This window comes from Dendrobates tinctorius, unplaced genomic scaffold (genome assembly GCF_039654945.1).
Source record: "Dendrobates tinctorius isolate UK_male_01 unplaced genomic scaffold, ASM3965494v1 ptg000035l, whole genome shotgun sequence".
NCBI lineage: Eukaryota > Metazoa > Chordata > Amphibia > Anura > Dendrobatidae > Dendrobates > Dendrobates tinctorius.
Genome location: NW_027361703.1, coordinates 16,250,039 through 16,266,944, shown reverse-complemented (window position 1 = coordinate 16,266,944; position 16,906 = coordinate 16,250,039). Strand labels below are relative to the sequence as shown.

The 16,906-nt window shown below is 46.8% G+C and overlaps 1 protein-coding gene across 5 annotated transcripts in view; it reads left to right on the top strand.

Annotated features, from left to right (window-relative positions):
- DOCK4 (dedicator of cytokinesis 4) overlaps window positions 1-16,906 on the top strand; it is a 505,372-nt gene that overhangs the window by 156,594 nt on the left and 331,872 nt on the right. For all 5 annotated transcript variants that reach the window (XM_073573298.1, XM_073573297.1, XM_073573296.1 and 2 more), the window contains exon 5: window positions 6,859-6,955. In XM_073573298.1, coding sequence (XP_073429399.1) covers window positions 6,859-6,955 — 97 coding nt within the window. The remainder of the gene's footprint in view (window positions 1-6,858; window positions 6,956-16,906) is intronic.

The window sequence follows — 16,906 nt, the reverse complement described above, 5'->3', positions numbered from 1 at the left end:
CTCACCCCCTGAAGGGGTTAGACGGAGCTAGGGTGCCTGCACCGTCCTATTTTTTTGAGGCCCCCTCACATACCTGAGCTCAGGAAGCTGAAGAGGATCGTCGGTGAGGAGAGGGCCTGGGAGGGCTCCTGCAAAGATCGGGGCTGGAGCCCTTAGCTGGGAGGCCACCGGCCATTCAGGGCTGAGCGTGGCGGCATCGTCAGGCGGCGTGGCAGCAGCAGCAGCCCGCGCCAGTAAACGGCGCCATGGAAGTCCGCGCCCCCCTCCCCGTTGGGCAGGGGATAAAATTGAGGCTGCGGCTTTAGCCAGAGCTAGGCTGTGGCCGGAAGTTCCGCCTCTGGGCTGCGCGTCACTTCCGGAGGCCCGCCCCGCACTGGGTGGCAGTGAATAAATTTAGTCCCCGGCTTCGGAGCGCAGCTAGGCCGCAGAGCCGGAAGTACCACCCCTGGAGCGGTTCATATGCTGGCAGCCCGCCCCACAGCTGGTGGTGCACGATTTTGGATGTGGAGGCATCCAGGAGTGGGGGCGCAGGACTGGGGTAAATGCTGCCCGAGAGGCCACGCTACAGGAAAAAACGAGGTGCTACCTCCTTCCCCCCCTCCCCAGCAGCGGACAGATACAGCATGTCCGAAAAAACAAGGACGCACACTTTTTTTATTCTGCATGCATCTCTTGTCAGGCTGCATTTCCGCGGGCGCAGAGCAAGCGATTATACGAAGCCTGCGAGTCTGAACGAGCTCAGGAGCCCTCCCCTGCAACCGCGACCAATGTGCCGAACCCCCCGGAGTGGGCCCTATCACTGTCACAGTCCATGGCGTCGCTTACGAGGGCAATCGAGTCCCCAGATAGGGGCAGGGACAATGGCTCGCCGACCTTACAGGGAACCTCCACCTCACACGAGCCTCCGGCCTGCAGAGGCCGCTCTCATTCCAGGCAGACCCGGGGAAAACGAATCCACGCTGTGTTGCTCAGTCCATCCGGTGCCCTGGCATCCGTAAGCTCTGCTTCTCGCTCCCCGTCACCAGTGGTTGATAGCGAGCAAACCTCAAATTTCGACTCAGATGAGCCCCTTGACCTGGACACTCCAGGGTCACGTGAAACAGTGGACAGCCTCATAGAAGCCGTCAATCAGACCTTGGGGATTGAGGAAGATCCCGCAGCGGTTACGAGGCATAAGGTGGCATTTAAACGAGTAAAGCTGCCGCACAGAATTTTTTCCTCTCACCCCAAGTTTGAGGACATACTGCAGCGACACAGAGAATGACCAGACAGGCGTTTCTCGGGCCAAAAGGCACTCGAAGCAAGGTATCCGTTTGCCCCGGACCTCCGTAAAAATTGGACGGAATCTCCGATGGTGGATCCACCGGTTTTGCGCCTAGCCACTAAAACCCTGTTATTAATACCTAGTGTTTCCTCTATTAAGGATCCCATGGATCGCCTCATAGAGAGCCTAGCTCGCTCAGTATATGAAGTGTCAGGGTCAGCACTCGCTCCCTCGTTCGCAGCAACTTGGGTAGCCAAGGCTATGATCTCATGGTCAGAATCGTTAAACAAGGTCGCGCAGGAGCAAGATCTACCTGCAGAGATATCGGAGATCGCGAGTCAGATGGCGATGGCCGGAGACTACGTAATCAATGTATCTTTGGATGTGGGCAATTGATCGGCACTTGCTGTCGCTATTTCTATCAGAAGAGCTCTATGGTTAAGGACATGGCAGGCCAATTCTACTTCCAAGAAGTCTTTGACTTCACTGCCTTATCAGTGCTGCCGTCTTTTCGGAGAGAAGTTGGATCAACTCATCTCCGACTCCACAGGAGGAAAGAGCGGTTTTCTCCCTCAGCAAAAGGTCACACCACCTTTTCGCCACCCTTTTTCAGTCATGTTTTCGGGCCTTTCGCAACCCTAGGTGGACCACAGTGGCCAACTCCGCCGCTTCAGGCCGCCGCAACCAGGATAGGGAGCGGCAGGTCTCATATAGAGCCAACCCATTGGGGAGAATGCGTGCTCAACAGCCCAGATCGAGGGGATCCAGATCCCAAAGATCGTCAGCCAAATGACTCGAGGCTTTTACCAGATGACACCAGCAGGGTGGGCGGCCACCTACTCTGGTTTCACCATGTCTGGTTCAGTGTCGCACGTGACGCATGGGTAAAGGAGTTGGTGACCTCAGGTTGCAAAATAGAATTTGTCAGGTACCCTCCAAGACCATTTTTTAGTTCTCGTCTTCCCAGGGTGGATGCCCAGGCAAGGGCTCTATTAGGAGCCATCGAATCGCTCCAGCACAACAGGGTCATTGTTCCTGTACCAGAACACGAAAGAGCTCAGGGCTTCTATTCCAACCTGTTTACAGTTCCCAAAAAGGACGGGTCTGTCAGACCTGTTTTGGACTTGAAGTTTCTGAACAAATTCATCAGGATCAGGCATTTCCGGATGGAGTCCCTTCGTTCAGTCATATCGACCATGGAGCAGGAAGAATACTTGGCCTTGATCGACATCCAGGACGCATATCTGCATATTCCCATTTTTCCTCTTCATCAGAGGTTCCTAAGCTTCGCCATCAACGGTCGACATTTTCAGTTCGTTGCGCTACCCTTCAGGCTAGCCACTGCTCACAGAGTGTTCACAAAGGTTAAGGCAATTGTCATGGCCATACTGCATTCTTGAGGCATAGTTGTCTTGCCTTACTTGAACGACCTATTGGTCAAGGGCCCTTCAATACGGGCATGTGAGGAATTTGTCAATATCACGCTAGATACTCTTGCCCGCTTAGGGTGGTTGGTCAATGCGAAGAAGTCATCCCTTGTGCCAGCTCAGAGGATTTCCTTCTTAGGAATGATCTTCGACACTTGCCGAGGGTTGGTAATTCTCCCTCAGGAAAAAGCCCTAGCGCTCCAACAGGGTGTTCGGACTGTTCGCCAACCAGTCCCTCATACCATTCGTTTCGGGATGAGGATTCTAGGAAGTATGGTGGCAGCGATGGAAGCGATACCGTTGGCTCAGTTCCATTTTCGCCCCCTGCAGCACACTCTCTTGTCAGCCTGGGACAAGAATCCTTTCATGCTCGATCGGCGATGCCGACTGCCCCCCCCAGACCATTGGTTGGTGATAACAACCGACGCCAGTCTCCTCGGCTGAGGAGCGGTGTTTCGCCACCACACGACCCAGGGACGGTTGTCGCCACAGGAGGCACGCCTCCCGATCAATTTATTGTAGATACCAGCAATTCGTCTGGCTCTGCGGCAGTTTCATCTTTTCTTAGCAGGCCGCCCCATCTGGATCCAATCGGACAATGCCACGGCGGTGTCTAACATAAATCACCAAGGGGGCACCTGCAGCAGAGCAACTATGCGCGAGGTGGGACTCGTTCTTCAGTGGGCCGAGGCAAACCACTCGGTGATTTCGGCAGTCCACATCCCGGGCGTGGAAAACTGGGTGGCAGACTTTCTCAGCAGGGTCTTGCGTCTGGAGAGTGGTCACTACATCCCGAGGTCTTCCAGCAGATTTGTCAGCTGTGGGGAACTCCGGATGTGGACCTGATGGCGTCCAGAGTGAGCGCCAAGGTGCCCACATATGTCGCTCGGGCCAGGAACCTGCAAGCAATTGCTGTGGATACGTTGGTTCTGCCATGGAACCAGTTCCGTCTCCCATATCTATTTCCCCCGCTGCCACTGCTCCCGAGAGTCAAGAGGATCAAGACGGAAGGGGTTCCGGCGATTCTGCTGGCCCCGGACTGGCCCCGTCGAGCGTGGTACGCAGATCTAATGCGGCTACTCGCTGACGTTCCTTGGCGGCTGATCTGCTTTCTCAAGGGCCGATTTGCCACCCGAACTCAGGGGCCCTGTATTTGACGGCATGGCCGTTGAATCTTGGATTCTAACCCAGGCAGGGTTTGGGAGCAAGGTGGTCGTTACAATGGTTAGCGCCCGGAAGCCTGCTTCAGCACGAATTTACCACTACACCTGGAAGGTGTTCTTTGCTTGGTGCCGAGTCTGGAGTGTTTCTCCACTAAGATTCTCGATTCCTAACATCTTGGCCTTTCTCCAGTCGGGCCTAGACTCGGACTTGGCCCCAAGTTCCCTCAGGAGACAAATATCGGCCTTATCCGTACTGTTCCAGCGCAGAATTGCTACCAATTTGCAGGTGAAGACTTTCATCCAGGGAGTCTCCCATTTGGTACCTCCCTATAAGGCGGCTATGGACGTCTGGGACCTTAACCTGGTTCGTAAGTGTTCTGCAGGAAGCTCCATTTGAACCACTTCACGATATCTCTTTGAGGTACCTTTCCTGGAAAGTGGTGTTCCTAGTGGCCATCACTTCTATCAGGCGGGTTTCAGAGCTGGCGGCCCTATCCTGCCGAGCTCCGTTTCTCACTTTCCGTAGGGATAAGGTGGTGCTCAGACCAGCCCCTCCTTTTCTGCCGAAGGTCCGTGTCCTCTCTTCACATTAATGAAGATGTTGTTTTGCCTTCTTTTTGTCCAGCACCGGTGCACCGTGTGGAAAAGGCTCTTCACACGTTAGACCTGGTAAGAGCCCTCCGGTGGTACGTGTCGAGGACGGCGCCCTTTCGTCAGACGGACACACTGTTCGTGCTCCCCGAAGGGCGCAGGAAGGGACTCGCTGCCTCAATATCGACCATAGCCAGATGGATTTGATTGACTATTCAGGAGTCCTACCACATTAGAGGCGCGCCGATTCCAGCAGGGATCCGATCGCACTCTACTCGGGCAGTGGGCGCCTCTTGGGCACTTCGGCTCCAGGCTTCGACAGAACAGGTTTGCAAGGCAGCAACCTGGTCCAGCCTGCACACATTTACCAAACATTATAATATCTACACTCAGGCCTCGGCGGATGCGAGCCTGGGTGGAAGGATTCTCCAAGCAGCGGTGGCGCACCTTTAAACAAGAGGTGCATGTTGCTTGGATCGGTGAGTCAATCTCCCACCCAGGGACTGTTTTTTAGTACGTCCCACAGTATCTGTGTCCCCCAATGAGGTGAAGGAGAAACATGGATTTTTGTGATAAACTCACCGTAAAATCCTTTTCTCCGAGACGCTCATTGGGGGACACAGCACCCACCCTATTAGCCAGTTGGCTCTTGTTTTATTTAATTAATATGCGTTTACTTATTTGATATAAGGGTGGTGTTTTATTTTTTGATATGTTGTACCTGTATTAAGGCTGATTTTGTTGTCCTCCTACTGCTTTGGCACCAAACGGAGTTCCGCCCGCAATGGGGGCGAGGGTGTATACGGCAGAGGAGGAGCTAACCCCTTTTTTTTTTTCACTTAGTGTCAGCCTCCTAGCGGCAGAAGCATACACCACAGTATGCCCCCAATGAGCGTCGCGGAGAAAAGGATTTTACGTTGAGTTTATCACAAAAATCCATGTTTTCTTCACACCAGTAGGTATATAAATGTATTATCACAAAAACTGTAATTTTGAAGCGGCATTCCCATCTCCAAGATCCTATCCCAGCATGTGGTAAGTGTAATATTAATATTAGCAAATACCTCCAATGAGAAATTTAGTATAGTTCTTCAGATTTGTTAAGTTGCTTACCTCAGGCAGGACATTGCAGTAGATTAGGTATCCATGGTTACAACCACTTATATTATGACAGCAGTTGTTAGTGCTCATAACCATGACACCTAAGCTACTGCAATGTCCTACATGAGGTAGGCAAAATAATGAATCTGAAGAACTAGACTACATTTTGAATTGGAGGTGTTGTCTAAAATTATAACAATTGCACCTACTACACATTGGGGTAGGATCTTCTGAAGCCGGCAGCTGACTTCGGCGTGCAGGTGACGGGAGCACATAATGTCACTGCCACGCGCCCCTGGTCACATACCAGCTGACATCAGCTGCTAGCCTCGGATTGGCCAGCAGCATGTATTGCGGCAAATGGACCTGATGGGTCTGTGCACTGAATGTCCATCTGAGGACAGCTGAAATATTTGCTGGCAACACAGGCTCCTCACTCTTTGGGCCCGGTCGCAGCGACGAACGAGGTTGTTACACCATTGGCTGCAGCAGGTAGAACAGCGATAGTATCCAAACTAGGCAACGAGACCAATAATTGACATAGTGTAAAAGAATAAGGGTCTTTGCCCATACTTTACACAACTCAGAGATGGGGCAGCATAAACCTAGTTTAAAGGTTGTCTATAAGTTTAGGCTGATGGTATATACCGTATGTGATAGGAAGCTGTATGTATACAAGAGAAACACTTACGACATTTCATTTAATTTTTTGGGTTTTCACTTACTAGTTGAAAAGTTAGTTCAGGAGAAAGCTGCTGTAAACAAAATGTAACGGAGAAACCTGCTGTAAACGCCTTTGTTGCCTTCTTGAATATTCCAATATATGTGTAAAGCTGATGTGTAAGTTCTCCTATGCTACCTGTGTGCGGCATATCATAAAAGAGAAGCCACTGAGCTCAGGGATATAAAGTTTTCTAAAATGTGATTATTTCAGTGTAAAAAGTTGATAAAATGCTGCCAGGATGGTGAGAAAAGGGGCTTTGAGCCACGTTTGCCATGTCCACACTGAATGATTGACCACTTTTCTTGAATAAGTAAATATTTAGAGCTGTGAATCGCTCGGCACGGGGGGCCAGATACAGCACTTGTAGGCTTCTTCTAGGAGTCATGGCTTCATTTTACCTTATGTTCATAAAGACATTACTGAATGACATGATAGAAAGTGATTCATCTCTGAGCTCAGCATCTCCTGCTCTGCTACATATCCCTCTTGGATAGGACAGCACTGGAGACTGGACAAAGCGGCTTTAGTTCTCAGCCATAATATTCTGTGTTCTTTTCTCAGCCAATTTGAATTGTGTTCTTTTCTCAGCCAATTTGAATTGGTCGTTCCTACTGAGGATGCGGTTATTACAGAAATGACTTCTACGTTACGAGATTGGGGCACAATGTGGAAACAGCTTTATGTGGTAAGATTATTTTATTCCCAATAAATAGCTCCAGTATTATCCATAGGCTGTATTGCAACTCAATCAATTGAGTGAGATTTGATGAAATAATCCATTTGTGTGCTTTTTATGTAGAACAAGTTATGCACAAGCCTTTTTAGCTCCCTTTACCCTCTGTTCATAAAATATAATACCTCTGGTTAAAATCTTACATTCATTAGAGCAAGGGTGGGGAATTCTTTTTTCTGCTAAGGGCCATTTGAATATTTATACCATACTTTGGGGGCCATACAAATCGCCCACGAACACCGCCCACAAAGTACATACTGACGTTGGCCACATGCCCACAGAACAATAAGATTAAAGGGCCTATGGCTGTCAAAATACAGCTACCGGCCCAAATACTGCAGTCCCCAGGATTCTACCCAGGGGCCCGATAACAGGTTAATGAGGGCCGTAAATGGCCCGGGGACATAAGGGTAGCCACCCCTTCTTTAGAGAAATAAGATTGCTAAAAGTATGCCCTTCTTCTTATAAGAAGAGTTTCTAGCATAATCCATGCTATTTTTCTTTTAATATCTCTTTGTGTAGTAGAAGGAAAATTCACAATACATTCTGCCTGGAGATTAACTTTACATTATGCAGCTTTCTGCATGTGTGCTATAAAATAAACATACGGTAATGGCCGTGACTCATCATTGCCTTTGAGCCTGTATTTTGTTTATTTTCCTGTGTTTGGTGCCTTTTTTTTTTCTTTATTATTCTATTTGCACCTTATCTGAAGTTTTATAAACTGCTTGTATGTGCCCAACTTTTTTTCCTCTTCGTGGGAGGAGTTTAGTGATGTTTTTGCCTGATTCGTCAATTGTAACTTCTTAAAAAGTTGCAGAATTTGGCACAATTTCACTCTATTCCCCCTGACGATAACAAAAACGCAAATGATAAATTGGGGCCAGTATCTTTTACAAGCCCCCTGGTAAACAGTTATGTATTTGTGCTGAATATTTTATAAAAATAATAACATAAATATTTGTACTTAAATAAGCAGTCCAATATTTATTTTCCATTCCTGTAGCCATCACCTGATTGTTTATCACACTCTGCTCTTCTGTTATATATGATATACTTTCAGTTCTATGATGCATCAGTCTAAGATGACAAAGACAGCTTTGATCCCTTGCCTGCTGTGATTTCACAGTGATTACCCTCCTCTCTATATACAGTACTCCTGATTAAGCAAATATATTATGAATGTACAGTCAGGGAGGCTGAACTGTGATCTCCTGCGCATTATAATTGTATGACAGAAGCTGTGCAGTCACCATCGTTATCTGTGATTGGAACTTTGTTGGGTCGTTACTCTGGAGAACTTCAGTGGTACAGTCCATGCAGTTTCGTCATACTGGCAGTTTTGGTGACTGAGATGTTTGATCCCCTAAGGAAACCATCAAGCCACATATTTCTCAGGAGGTCAAGTGTTCTCAGATGACCTAACTCAGAGGTCTCAAACTCGGCAGAGTAAATGGGCCGCACATAAAAAAAATATTTGAGCTGGTGGGCCACATTTCTTTCAAACTTAAGGCCTTTTTCACACATCAGTTTTTCGCCATCAGGCGCGATCCGGCTTTTTTCTGTAAAACCGGATCCGGCGAAATGCAATGCCGGATCCAGTTTTTCCCCATTGACTTGCATTAGCGCCGGATCGCGCCGGATGGCATTGCGTTTCATCCGTTTTTTGCCGGATCCGGCTACTTGTCTCATTCCGGCGTCTGGAAAAAACGGCTACTGTAACGTTTTTTGTCTCCGGCAAAAAAGCCGGAAGCGCCGGATCCGACGCTTCCGGCTTTTTGCCACAATGAAAGTCTACGGGCGCCGGAATGCGCCGGATCCAGAAAAAGACGGATCCAGCCACCGGATCCGTTTTTTTAAGTCTGCGCATGCTCAGATCCAATTGGCCAGCCCCCAGGAAACAGATATAACCTGCAAGACGGATCCGGCAGAAAAACGGATCCGTTTCAACAGTTCTCCAAAATTTATGCCGGATCCGTTTTTTCTAAAAAATAGCCGGATCCTGCCTGACGGCAAAAAACTGATGTGTGAAAGTAGCCTAATACATCTCGTACACACACAGCTCCGCTCCGTCCACCTCATGCACACACGGCTCTGCTCTGTACACCTCGTACACACATGGCTTCTCTCCGTGCACCCTGCTCCATACACTTCATACACACACAGCTCCGCTGTACACACACACTGCTCTGCTACATCCACCCTGTAAACCCCTCCTGACCCCACACATAAACTTACTTTCATCCAGCACCATGACAACCAGCACAGCAGAGTCCTGCATACACTGAGGGCCCTGATCATGTGACCCCTGAATCCTCCCCCTACTGTGACCTCATCCCAGGTTATGTGCACACAGAACAGCCATCGCACGCTCCTGAATGCGCGCCTTCCACCTGCCTCAAGGAGTGAGACATATGGTGCACCTCGGGCCACAGATGCCTGCCTCAAGGGCAGCATGTGGTCCGCGGGCCGTGTGTTTGAGACCTCTGACCTAACTGATGAGAATTACACCATGAATTTTCAAATAGCATGGAATAGCTAATTAAAGTAATGCGAGCTGAATTAAATCTTTTGTGGGACATGTGACCGGACGAATGAAAAAGAAATAACTGAATGATATGTTAACAAATAGTTTGATGTACTACGCAGAAAATGTATTCTATATTTAATATTAAATATAAAACCTGATCGAGCTCCAAATCATCTGCAGTAAAATAGTTTAGTGACAAAGGGGAGATTATAAATTTAAAAGTGAGCCAGTGGTAGTCTGCAAATAAGAATAATATATATATAGTATATACATGTGTGTGTGTGTGTGTGTGTGTGTGTGTGTGTGTGTGTGTGTGTGTGTGTGTGTGTGTGTGTGTGTGTGTGGGCACTCCTTGCATCCTTCTTCAACTCTGTGGTGGCATCAGTCATCTTCTTTGGTGTGGCGTGCTGGGGTAGTGGCGTATCAACCAGGGATAGGAATAGGCTGGACAAACTGATTAGAAGGGCCAGCTCTGTCCTGGGATGCCCCCTTGATCCAGTTCAGGAAGTAGGCGACAGGAGGATACTGGCCAAGGTGAGCTACATGGTGCAGAATGATTCCATTCCCATGCATGAGACCGTGACAAAGATGTGCAGTACTGTCAGTGACCGGCTACTCCATCCTAAATGTGAGAGGGAGCGCTATCAAAAGTCCTTCCTTCCTGCTGCAGTTAGGCTGTATAACCAGCACTGTCCAAAATGGAGAACGACCCAAACAGTGAACTGATAGATCCAAAGTTGTGACAGTCCGGTTACATTTTTTTTTTTCCCCGTATATGTACCTAGCTACTGTCAATGTAATGCCTTTATGCATCTGTATCTGTACTTGTTCCTGCCTTGCTACTGTAATGCTCTGAATTTCCCCATGGTGGGACGATTAAAGGATTATCTTATCTTATATATAATGTGCATACATATGTGTGTGTGTGTATATGTATGTATATGTGTATATTTATATATATTACAGACCAAAAGTTTGGACACACCTTCTCATTCAAAGAGTTTTCCTTATTTTCAGGACTATGAAAATTGTAGATTCACGCTGGAGGCATCAAAACTATGAATTAACACATGTGGAGTTATATAATTAGCAAAAAAGTGTGAAACAACTGAAAATATGTCTTATATTCTAGGTTCTTCAAAGTAGCCACCTTTTGTTTTGATTACTGCTTTGCACACTCTTGGCATTCTCTTGATGAGCTTCAAGAGGTAGTCACCAGAAATGGTCTTTCAACAGTCTTGAAGGAGTTCCCAGAGATGCTTAGCACTTGTTGGCCCTTTTGCCTTCACTCTATGGTCCAGCTCACCCCAAACCATCTCGATTGGGTTCGGGTCTGGTGACTGTGGAGGCCAGGTCATCTGGCGTAGCACCCCATCACTCTCCTTCTTGGTCAAATAGCCCTTATACAGTCTGGAGGTGTGTTTGGGGTCATTGTCCTGACGAAAAATAAATGATGGTCCAACTAAATGCAAACCGGATGGAATAGCATGCCGCTGCAAGATGCTGTGGTAGCCATGCTGGTTCAGTATGCTTTCAATTTTGAATAAATCCCCAACAGTGTCACCAGCAAACACCCCCACACCATCACACCTCCTCCTCCATGCTTCACGGTGGGAACCAGGCATGTAGAGTAAATCCGTTCACCTTTTCTGCTTCACACAAAGACACGGTGGTTAGAGCCAAAGATCTCAAATTTGGACTCATCAGACCAAAGCACAGATTTCCACAGGTCTAATGTCCATTCCTTGTGTTCTTTAGCCCAAACAAGTCTCTTCTGCTTGTTGCCTGGACTTAGCAGTGGTTTCCTAGCAGCTATTTTACCATGAAGGCCTGCTGCACAAAGTCTCCTCTTAACAGTTGTTGTAGAGATGTGTCTGCTGCTACTGTAGAACTCTGTGTGGCATTGATCTGGTCTCTAATCTGAGCTGCTGTTAACCTGCGATTTCTGAGGCTGGTGATTCGGATGAACTTATCCACCGCAGCAGAGGTGACTCTTGGTCTTCCTTTCCTGGGTCGGTTCTCATGTGTGCCAGTTTCTTTGTAGTGCTTGATGGTTTTTGCCACTGCACTTGGGGACACTTTCAAAGTGTTCCCAATTTTTTGGACTAACTGACCTTCATTTTTTTAAAGTAATGATGGCCACTCGTTTTTCTTTACTTAGCTGCTTTTTTCTTGCCATAATACAAATTCTAACAGTCTATTCAGTAGGATTATCAGCTGTGTATCCACCAGACTTCTGCACAACACAACTGATGGTCCAAACTCCATTTATAAGGCAAGAAATCCCACTTATTAAACCTAAGAGAAGGCTGGTAGTGCAATAAGAGACTGCGCTGCTGTGGTAGAATTCAAGTTATCTTTATTGCCAACTCGTTTCCTGAGCCAGTCCCAGCTCACTTCAACAGGGCATGTTACAGAAGATCATTTCAGGGGTATATATACACAAAAAAAAAAAAAAGGGGGAGGAGCCAAGAATAGTGGGGTGACACGTCAGCATGGATACGTATACATGAATCATACAAAACAATAAAACTTTATTACAACCATATTAAAAATGATGTTTAAAATGCCATAAAAAGAGTGTTGGTATAAAAAACATAATTAAAATATAAAAAGACACGGGGAGGATCACGAGGTAAAAGATTAAAAAATGGCTCTCGAGCCCTGGGGTGGATTAGAACTTGCCTCAGAGGATATAACTCATGGTATTAGTCCACTATGCTACATGTGAAACTGGAAAGCAAGGAGAAAATGGTTAAAATCATGTGTAAATAGCTAAAACAAGTCTCAAATATCTTTTTTCTAGGTGGAAAAAAGAGAAGAACAACAAGAAGAAACTTTTTTTTTTTTTTAGTTTCTTCTTGTTGTTCTTCTCTTTTTTCCACCTAGAAAAAAGATATTTGAGACTTGTTTTAGCTATTTACACATGATTTTAACCATTTTCTCCTTGCTTTCCAGTTTCACATGTAGCATAGTGGACTAATACCATGAGTTATATCCTCTGAGGCAAGTTCTAATCCACCCCAGGGCTCGAGAGCCATTTTTTAATCTTTTACCTCGTGATCCTCCCCGTTTCTTTTTATATTTTAATTATGTTTTTTATACCAACACTCTTTATATGGCATTTTAAACATCATTTTTAATATGGTTGTAATAAAGTTTTATTGTTTTGTATGATTCATGTATATGTATCCATGCTGACGTGTCACCCCACTATTCTTGGCTCCTCCCCCTTTTTTTTTTTTTTTTTTTGTGTATATATACCCCTGAAATGGTCTTCTGTAACATGCCCTGATGAAGTGAGCTGGGACTGGCTCAGGAAACGCGTTGGCAATAAGATACCTTGAATTCTACCACAGCAGCGCAGTCTCTTATTGCACTACCAGCCTTCTCTTTGTACCAAGTCCTTGGACCTTGTGCAGACTGCTGCAGCTGTTTTATGCGATTATAGGTGTTGTGACTCTCACAACCCTATCAGGTGAGCCTTACACTTGCTGTGCACTCATCTACTTTCCATACAGACCTACGCATTGGAAGCGCCCTGTCTCCCCCTTTTCTTTTCACTTATTAAACCTGACAGAGCACACCTGTGAAGTGAAAACCATTTCCGGTGACTACGTCTTGAAGATCTTCAAGAGAATGCCAAGAGTGTGCAAAGCAGTAATCAAAGCAAAAGGTGGCTACTTTGAAGAACCTAGAATATAAGACATATTTTCAGTTGTTTCACACTTTTTTGTTAATTATATAATTCCACATGTGTAAATTCACAGTTTTGATGCCTTCAGAGTAAAGCTACAATTTTCATAGTCATGAAAATAAAGAAAACTCTTTGAATGAGGTGTGTCCAAACTTTTGGTCTGTCCTGTGTGTATGTGTGTGTATGTATTTATTTATTTATATATATATATATATATATATATATATATATATATAAAGCTCAAGTGTGTATGTATGTGTGTATGTCCGGGATTGGCATCCGCACCGTCGCAGCTGCAGCCACAAAATTTGGCACAGTCACATGTCTGGACCCCAAGTGTGTCCTAGGCTATGTTGTGAGGCAAAATTTTTACCCCGCGCGTTCCAATTTACCAAACAATTTTGCCCCTATCTACATAGTGGTGAAAAAGTGTGTATCAAGCCCCGCCCCTCATGATGTCATAGTGGTTGCCATGGCGACGCTGATGTCATCATAGGTTGCAAGCCCCGCCGCTCATTATGATGTCATAAAGGTTAACTATGGGATGAAGGATGTGTGATGGGTATATGGGCACTCGACTATGGGATGGCGAATATATATGATGGTTATATGGGCATGGGACTATGGGATGGAGGATGTGTGATGGGTATATGGGCATGGGACTATGGGATGGAGGATGTGTGATGGGTAAATGGGCACTCGACTATGGGATGGAGGATATGTATGATGGGTATATGGGCACGGGCCTATGGGATCGTGGATATATATGATGGGTATGTGGGCACGGGACTATGGGATGGAGGATAATTATAAATTGCTATAACTAACCACAGTTAGTTACTATGCCCGGCAGTACATATATATATATATATATATATATATATATATATATATATATATATATATATATATATATACTGTATATATATATATATACTGTATATATAAAATTATTTTCCAGCTAGAGGCATTATTTATCAATCATGGACAGGCGGTTACATGAAATAAATGAGTGGTAGACAGTAGTGATGATGAGTAGAGATGGGCGAACTCGAATAGTAAGGTTCAGCGTCTGTACCAAACACCTGCTGTTCGAACACGTACGCCGAACACGTACTTCACCAGGAAGTCTGTGTTTCTGTTTGGGTTCAGCCCTCGAACACTGGGTGTTTTGTTGCTTTGTCAGATGCATGACAGCGCGGCAAACACTGCTTCTGATCGGCGGTAAAGTCATTACGGCTGGTCAGACAGCCGCTGTTCTCATGCTGTCAAATTACTAATCCTTTAGTTTTATTGTAAATAAACACACAACAAGAATAAAGTCTTTAATTTGAAATAAAAACAAAACACACTTTTCCTTTTTTATTTAAAAATCACAAACACACTTATTCTCTAGTAACACCCATTCCACTGAAGCCCTCGTCTCATGTAATAAACCAAAAATAAAAACAACAATATCCCTATCCTGTCCTTTGTTCTGTCCCACGCCGTAATCCACGTCTGGGAATTTGTAGTTTTCAACCTGGATGGTACCAAGATGCGACTTTCCAGGCTGAAAACCACTGGTGAATTAGCTGCTGCAAGCGCAGCATCAGTGAGCAGCAGTTACCGCATGTCACTGAGGCTGTGTTTTCATCCGGGCCAATGAACTGCAGTGACCTCCCTCCGGTGAGATCACCACTAGCACAGTGAGAAAAAATCTCATGTGCAGAGATGAGTTCACCGCAGTTGACTGGGAGAGTTTCACTGCTGTGAATTTGAAATGCGGTGAATTTTCTGCACAGTGAAACTTTTTCTCACTGAGCTATCGGTAATCTCACCAGAGGGAGGGTCTCTGCAGTTCATTGACTCGGATGTAAACACGGCCTTAATGACCGGTGATAACCTTTCACTGTTATTAGCGCCAGCAGGCGTTGGCTGATGGGAGCAGTAGTCCCATCAGCTCACTCCAGTGACCGGAGGTAAACTTTTTACCTCCAATCAGAGCTGCGTGCTCATGCTGTCCTTAGTGTTGGAACCGTGGCTGTCTGATCGGCGGGGATGATTTTACCGCCGATCAGGGGCCGCATGTGCATGTCATTTCAGCAAAAGCTGTATGTTCTGGACCCCCAATCAAGTGAATGGGGTCTGGGTTCTGGTACCCGAACCCAAACTTTTCTTTTTTTTTAACCCCTTCCCGACCCATGACGCCTACGTAGGCGTCATGAAAAGTCGTGCCTAAACGACCCATGATGCCTACGTAGGTGTCATGGTATAAATCACCCTCCTGCAGGTCGGGTGACCGGGTCACTAAAAGGTCACCCGACCCGCACACACAGGAGGCTTTGTGCTTCACCACAGGGGCGTGGCTTAGCCCCCACGTGGCAGGTTCACTTTTAACAGCCAATCAGAGCGATAGTAATATTTCATCAATGAAATTTGATGAAATATTACAATCAAACCATGGCCGATGCTGCAGTAGCATCGGACATGACTGAAAACACTAACCTGACCCCCCCCCCATCCGGCTGGCAGGGGCGATCGGCCCCCGCCACGGACTGACGGCAGCGATCGGACACTGCCATCTGGATCTGCTCCCCCTCTCCTTCCCTCTGCTCCCCCCGCAGTCTGATCCCCCCGCAGTCTGATCCCCCCTCCTCACCCTCCCCGGTACCTGCTATGTCCCTCTGGCTGTTCCGGTGCCCCACCATCCCGGATCATGGGCGCCGCCATCTTGGAAAATGGCGGGCACATGCGCAGTACGATTATACTATTTCACCAATGAAATTTGGTGAAATATTACAATCCAGCCATGGCCGATGTTGCAGTAGCATCGGACATGGCTGGAGACACTACCCTAACCCCCAAACACCGGCTGGAGTGGGCGATGGCCTCCGCCATGGACTGATGGCAGCGATCAGACGTTGCTGTCATGATCTGCCACCCCTCCCCTTCCCTCCGATCACCGCCCTCACCCTCATAGGTCCATGCTATGTCCCGCCCTGGCTCCCGATGTCCCGCTGTCCCTCCTGCATGGGCGCCGCTATCTTGGAAAATGGCAGTGCGCCTGCTGGAATATGCCGGCCGGCAGATTCATTCATTTATTTTGATTACTGTGATAAACTCTCACAGTGATCAAAATAAAAAAAAAAGTAAATCGCCGCCCCCCTTATCACCCCCATAGGCAGGCACATATAATAAAATAAAGAATATATTTTTATTTTTCCATTTAGGGTTAGGGCTAGGGTTAGGGTTGGAATTTGGGTTAGGGCTGGAATTAAGGTTAGGGTTGGAATTAGGGTTAGGGTTGGGGTTAGGGTTGTAACTAGGGTTAGGGTTGGAATTAGGGTTAAGATTAGGGTTAGGCTTGTGGTTAGGGTTAGAGTTGGGATTAGGGTTAGGGGTGTGTTGCGGTTAGGGTTGTGGTTAGGGTTATGATTAGGGTTGCGATTAGGGTTAGGGGTGTGTTGGGGTTAGGATTGGAGTTAGAATTGAGGGTTTAGTCACTGTTTAGTCACATCAGGGGGTCTCCAAACACGACATGGCGCAACCATTTATTCCAGCCAATTTTGCGTTCAAAAAGTCAAACAGTGATCCCTTCATTCCGAGCCCCGACGTGAGCCCAAACAGTGGTTTACCCCCACATATGAGGTATCGGCATACTCAGGAAAAATTGCAGAACAACTTTGGGGGTCTA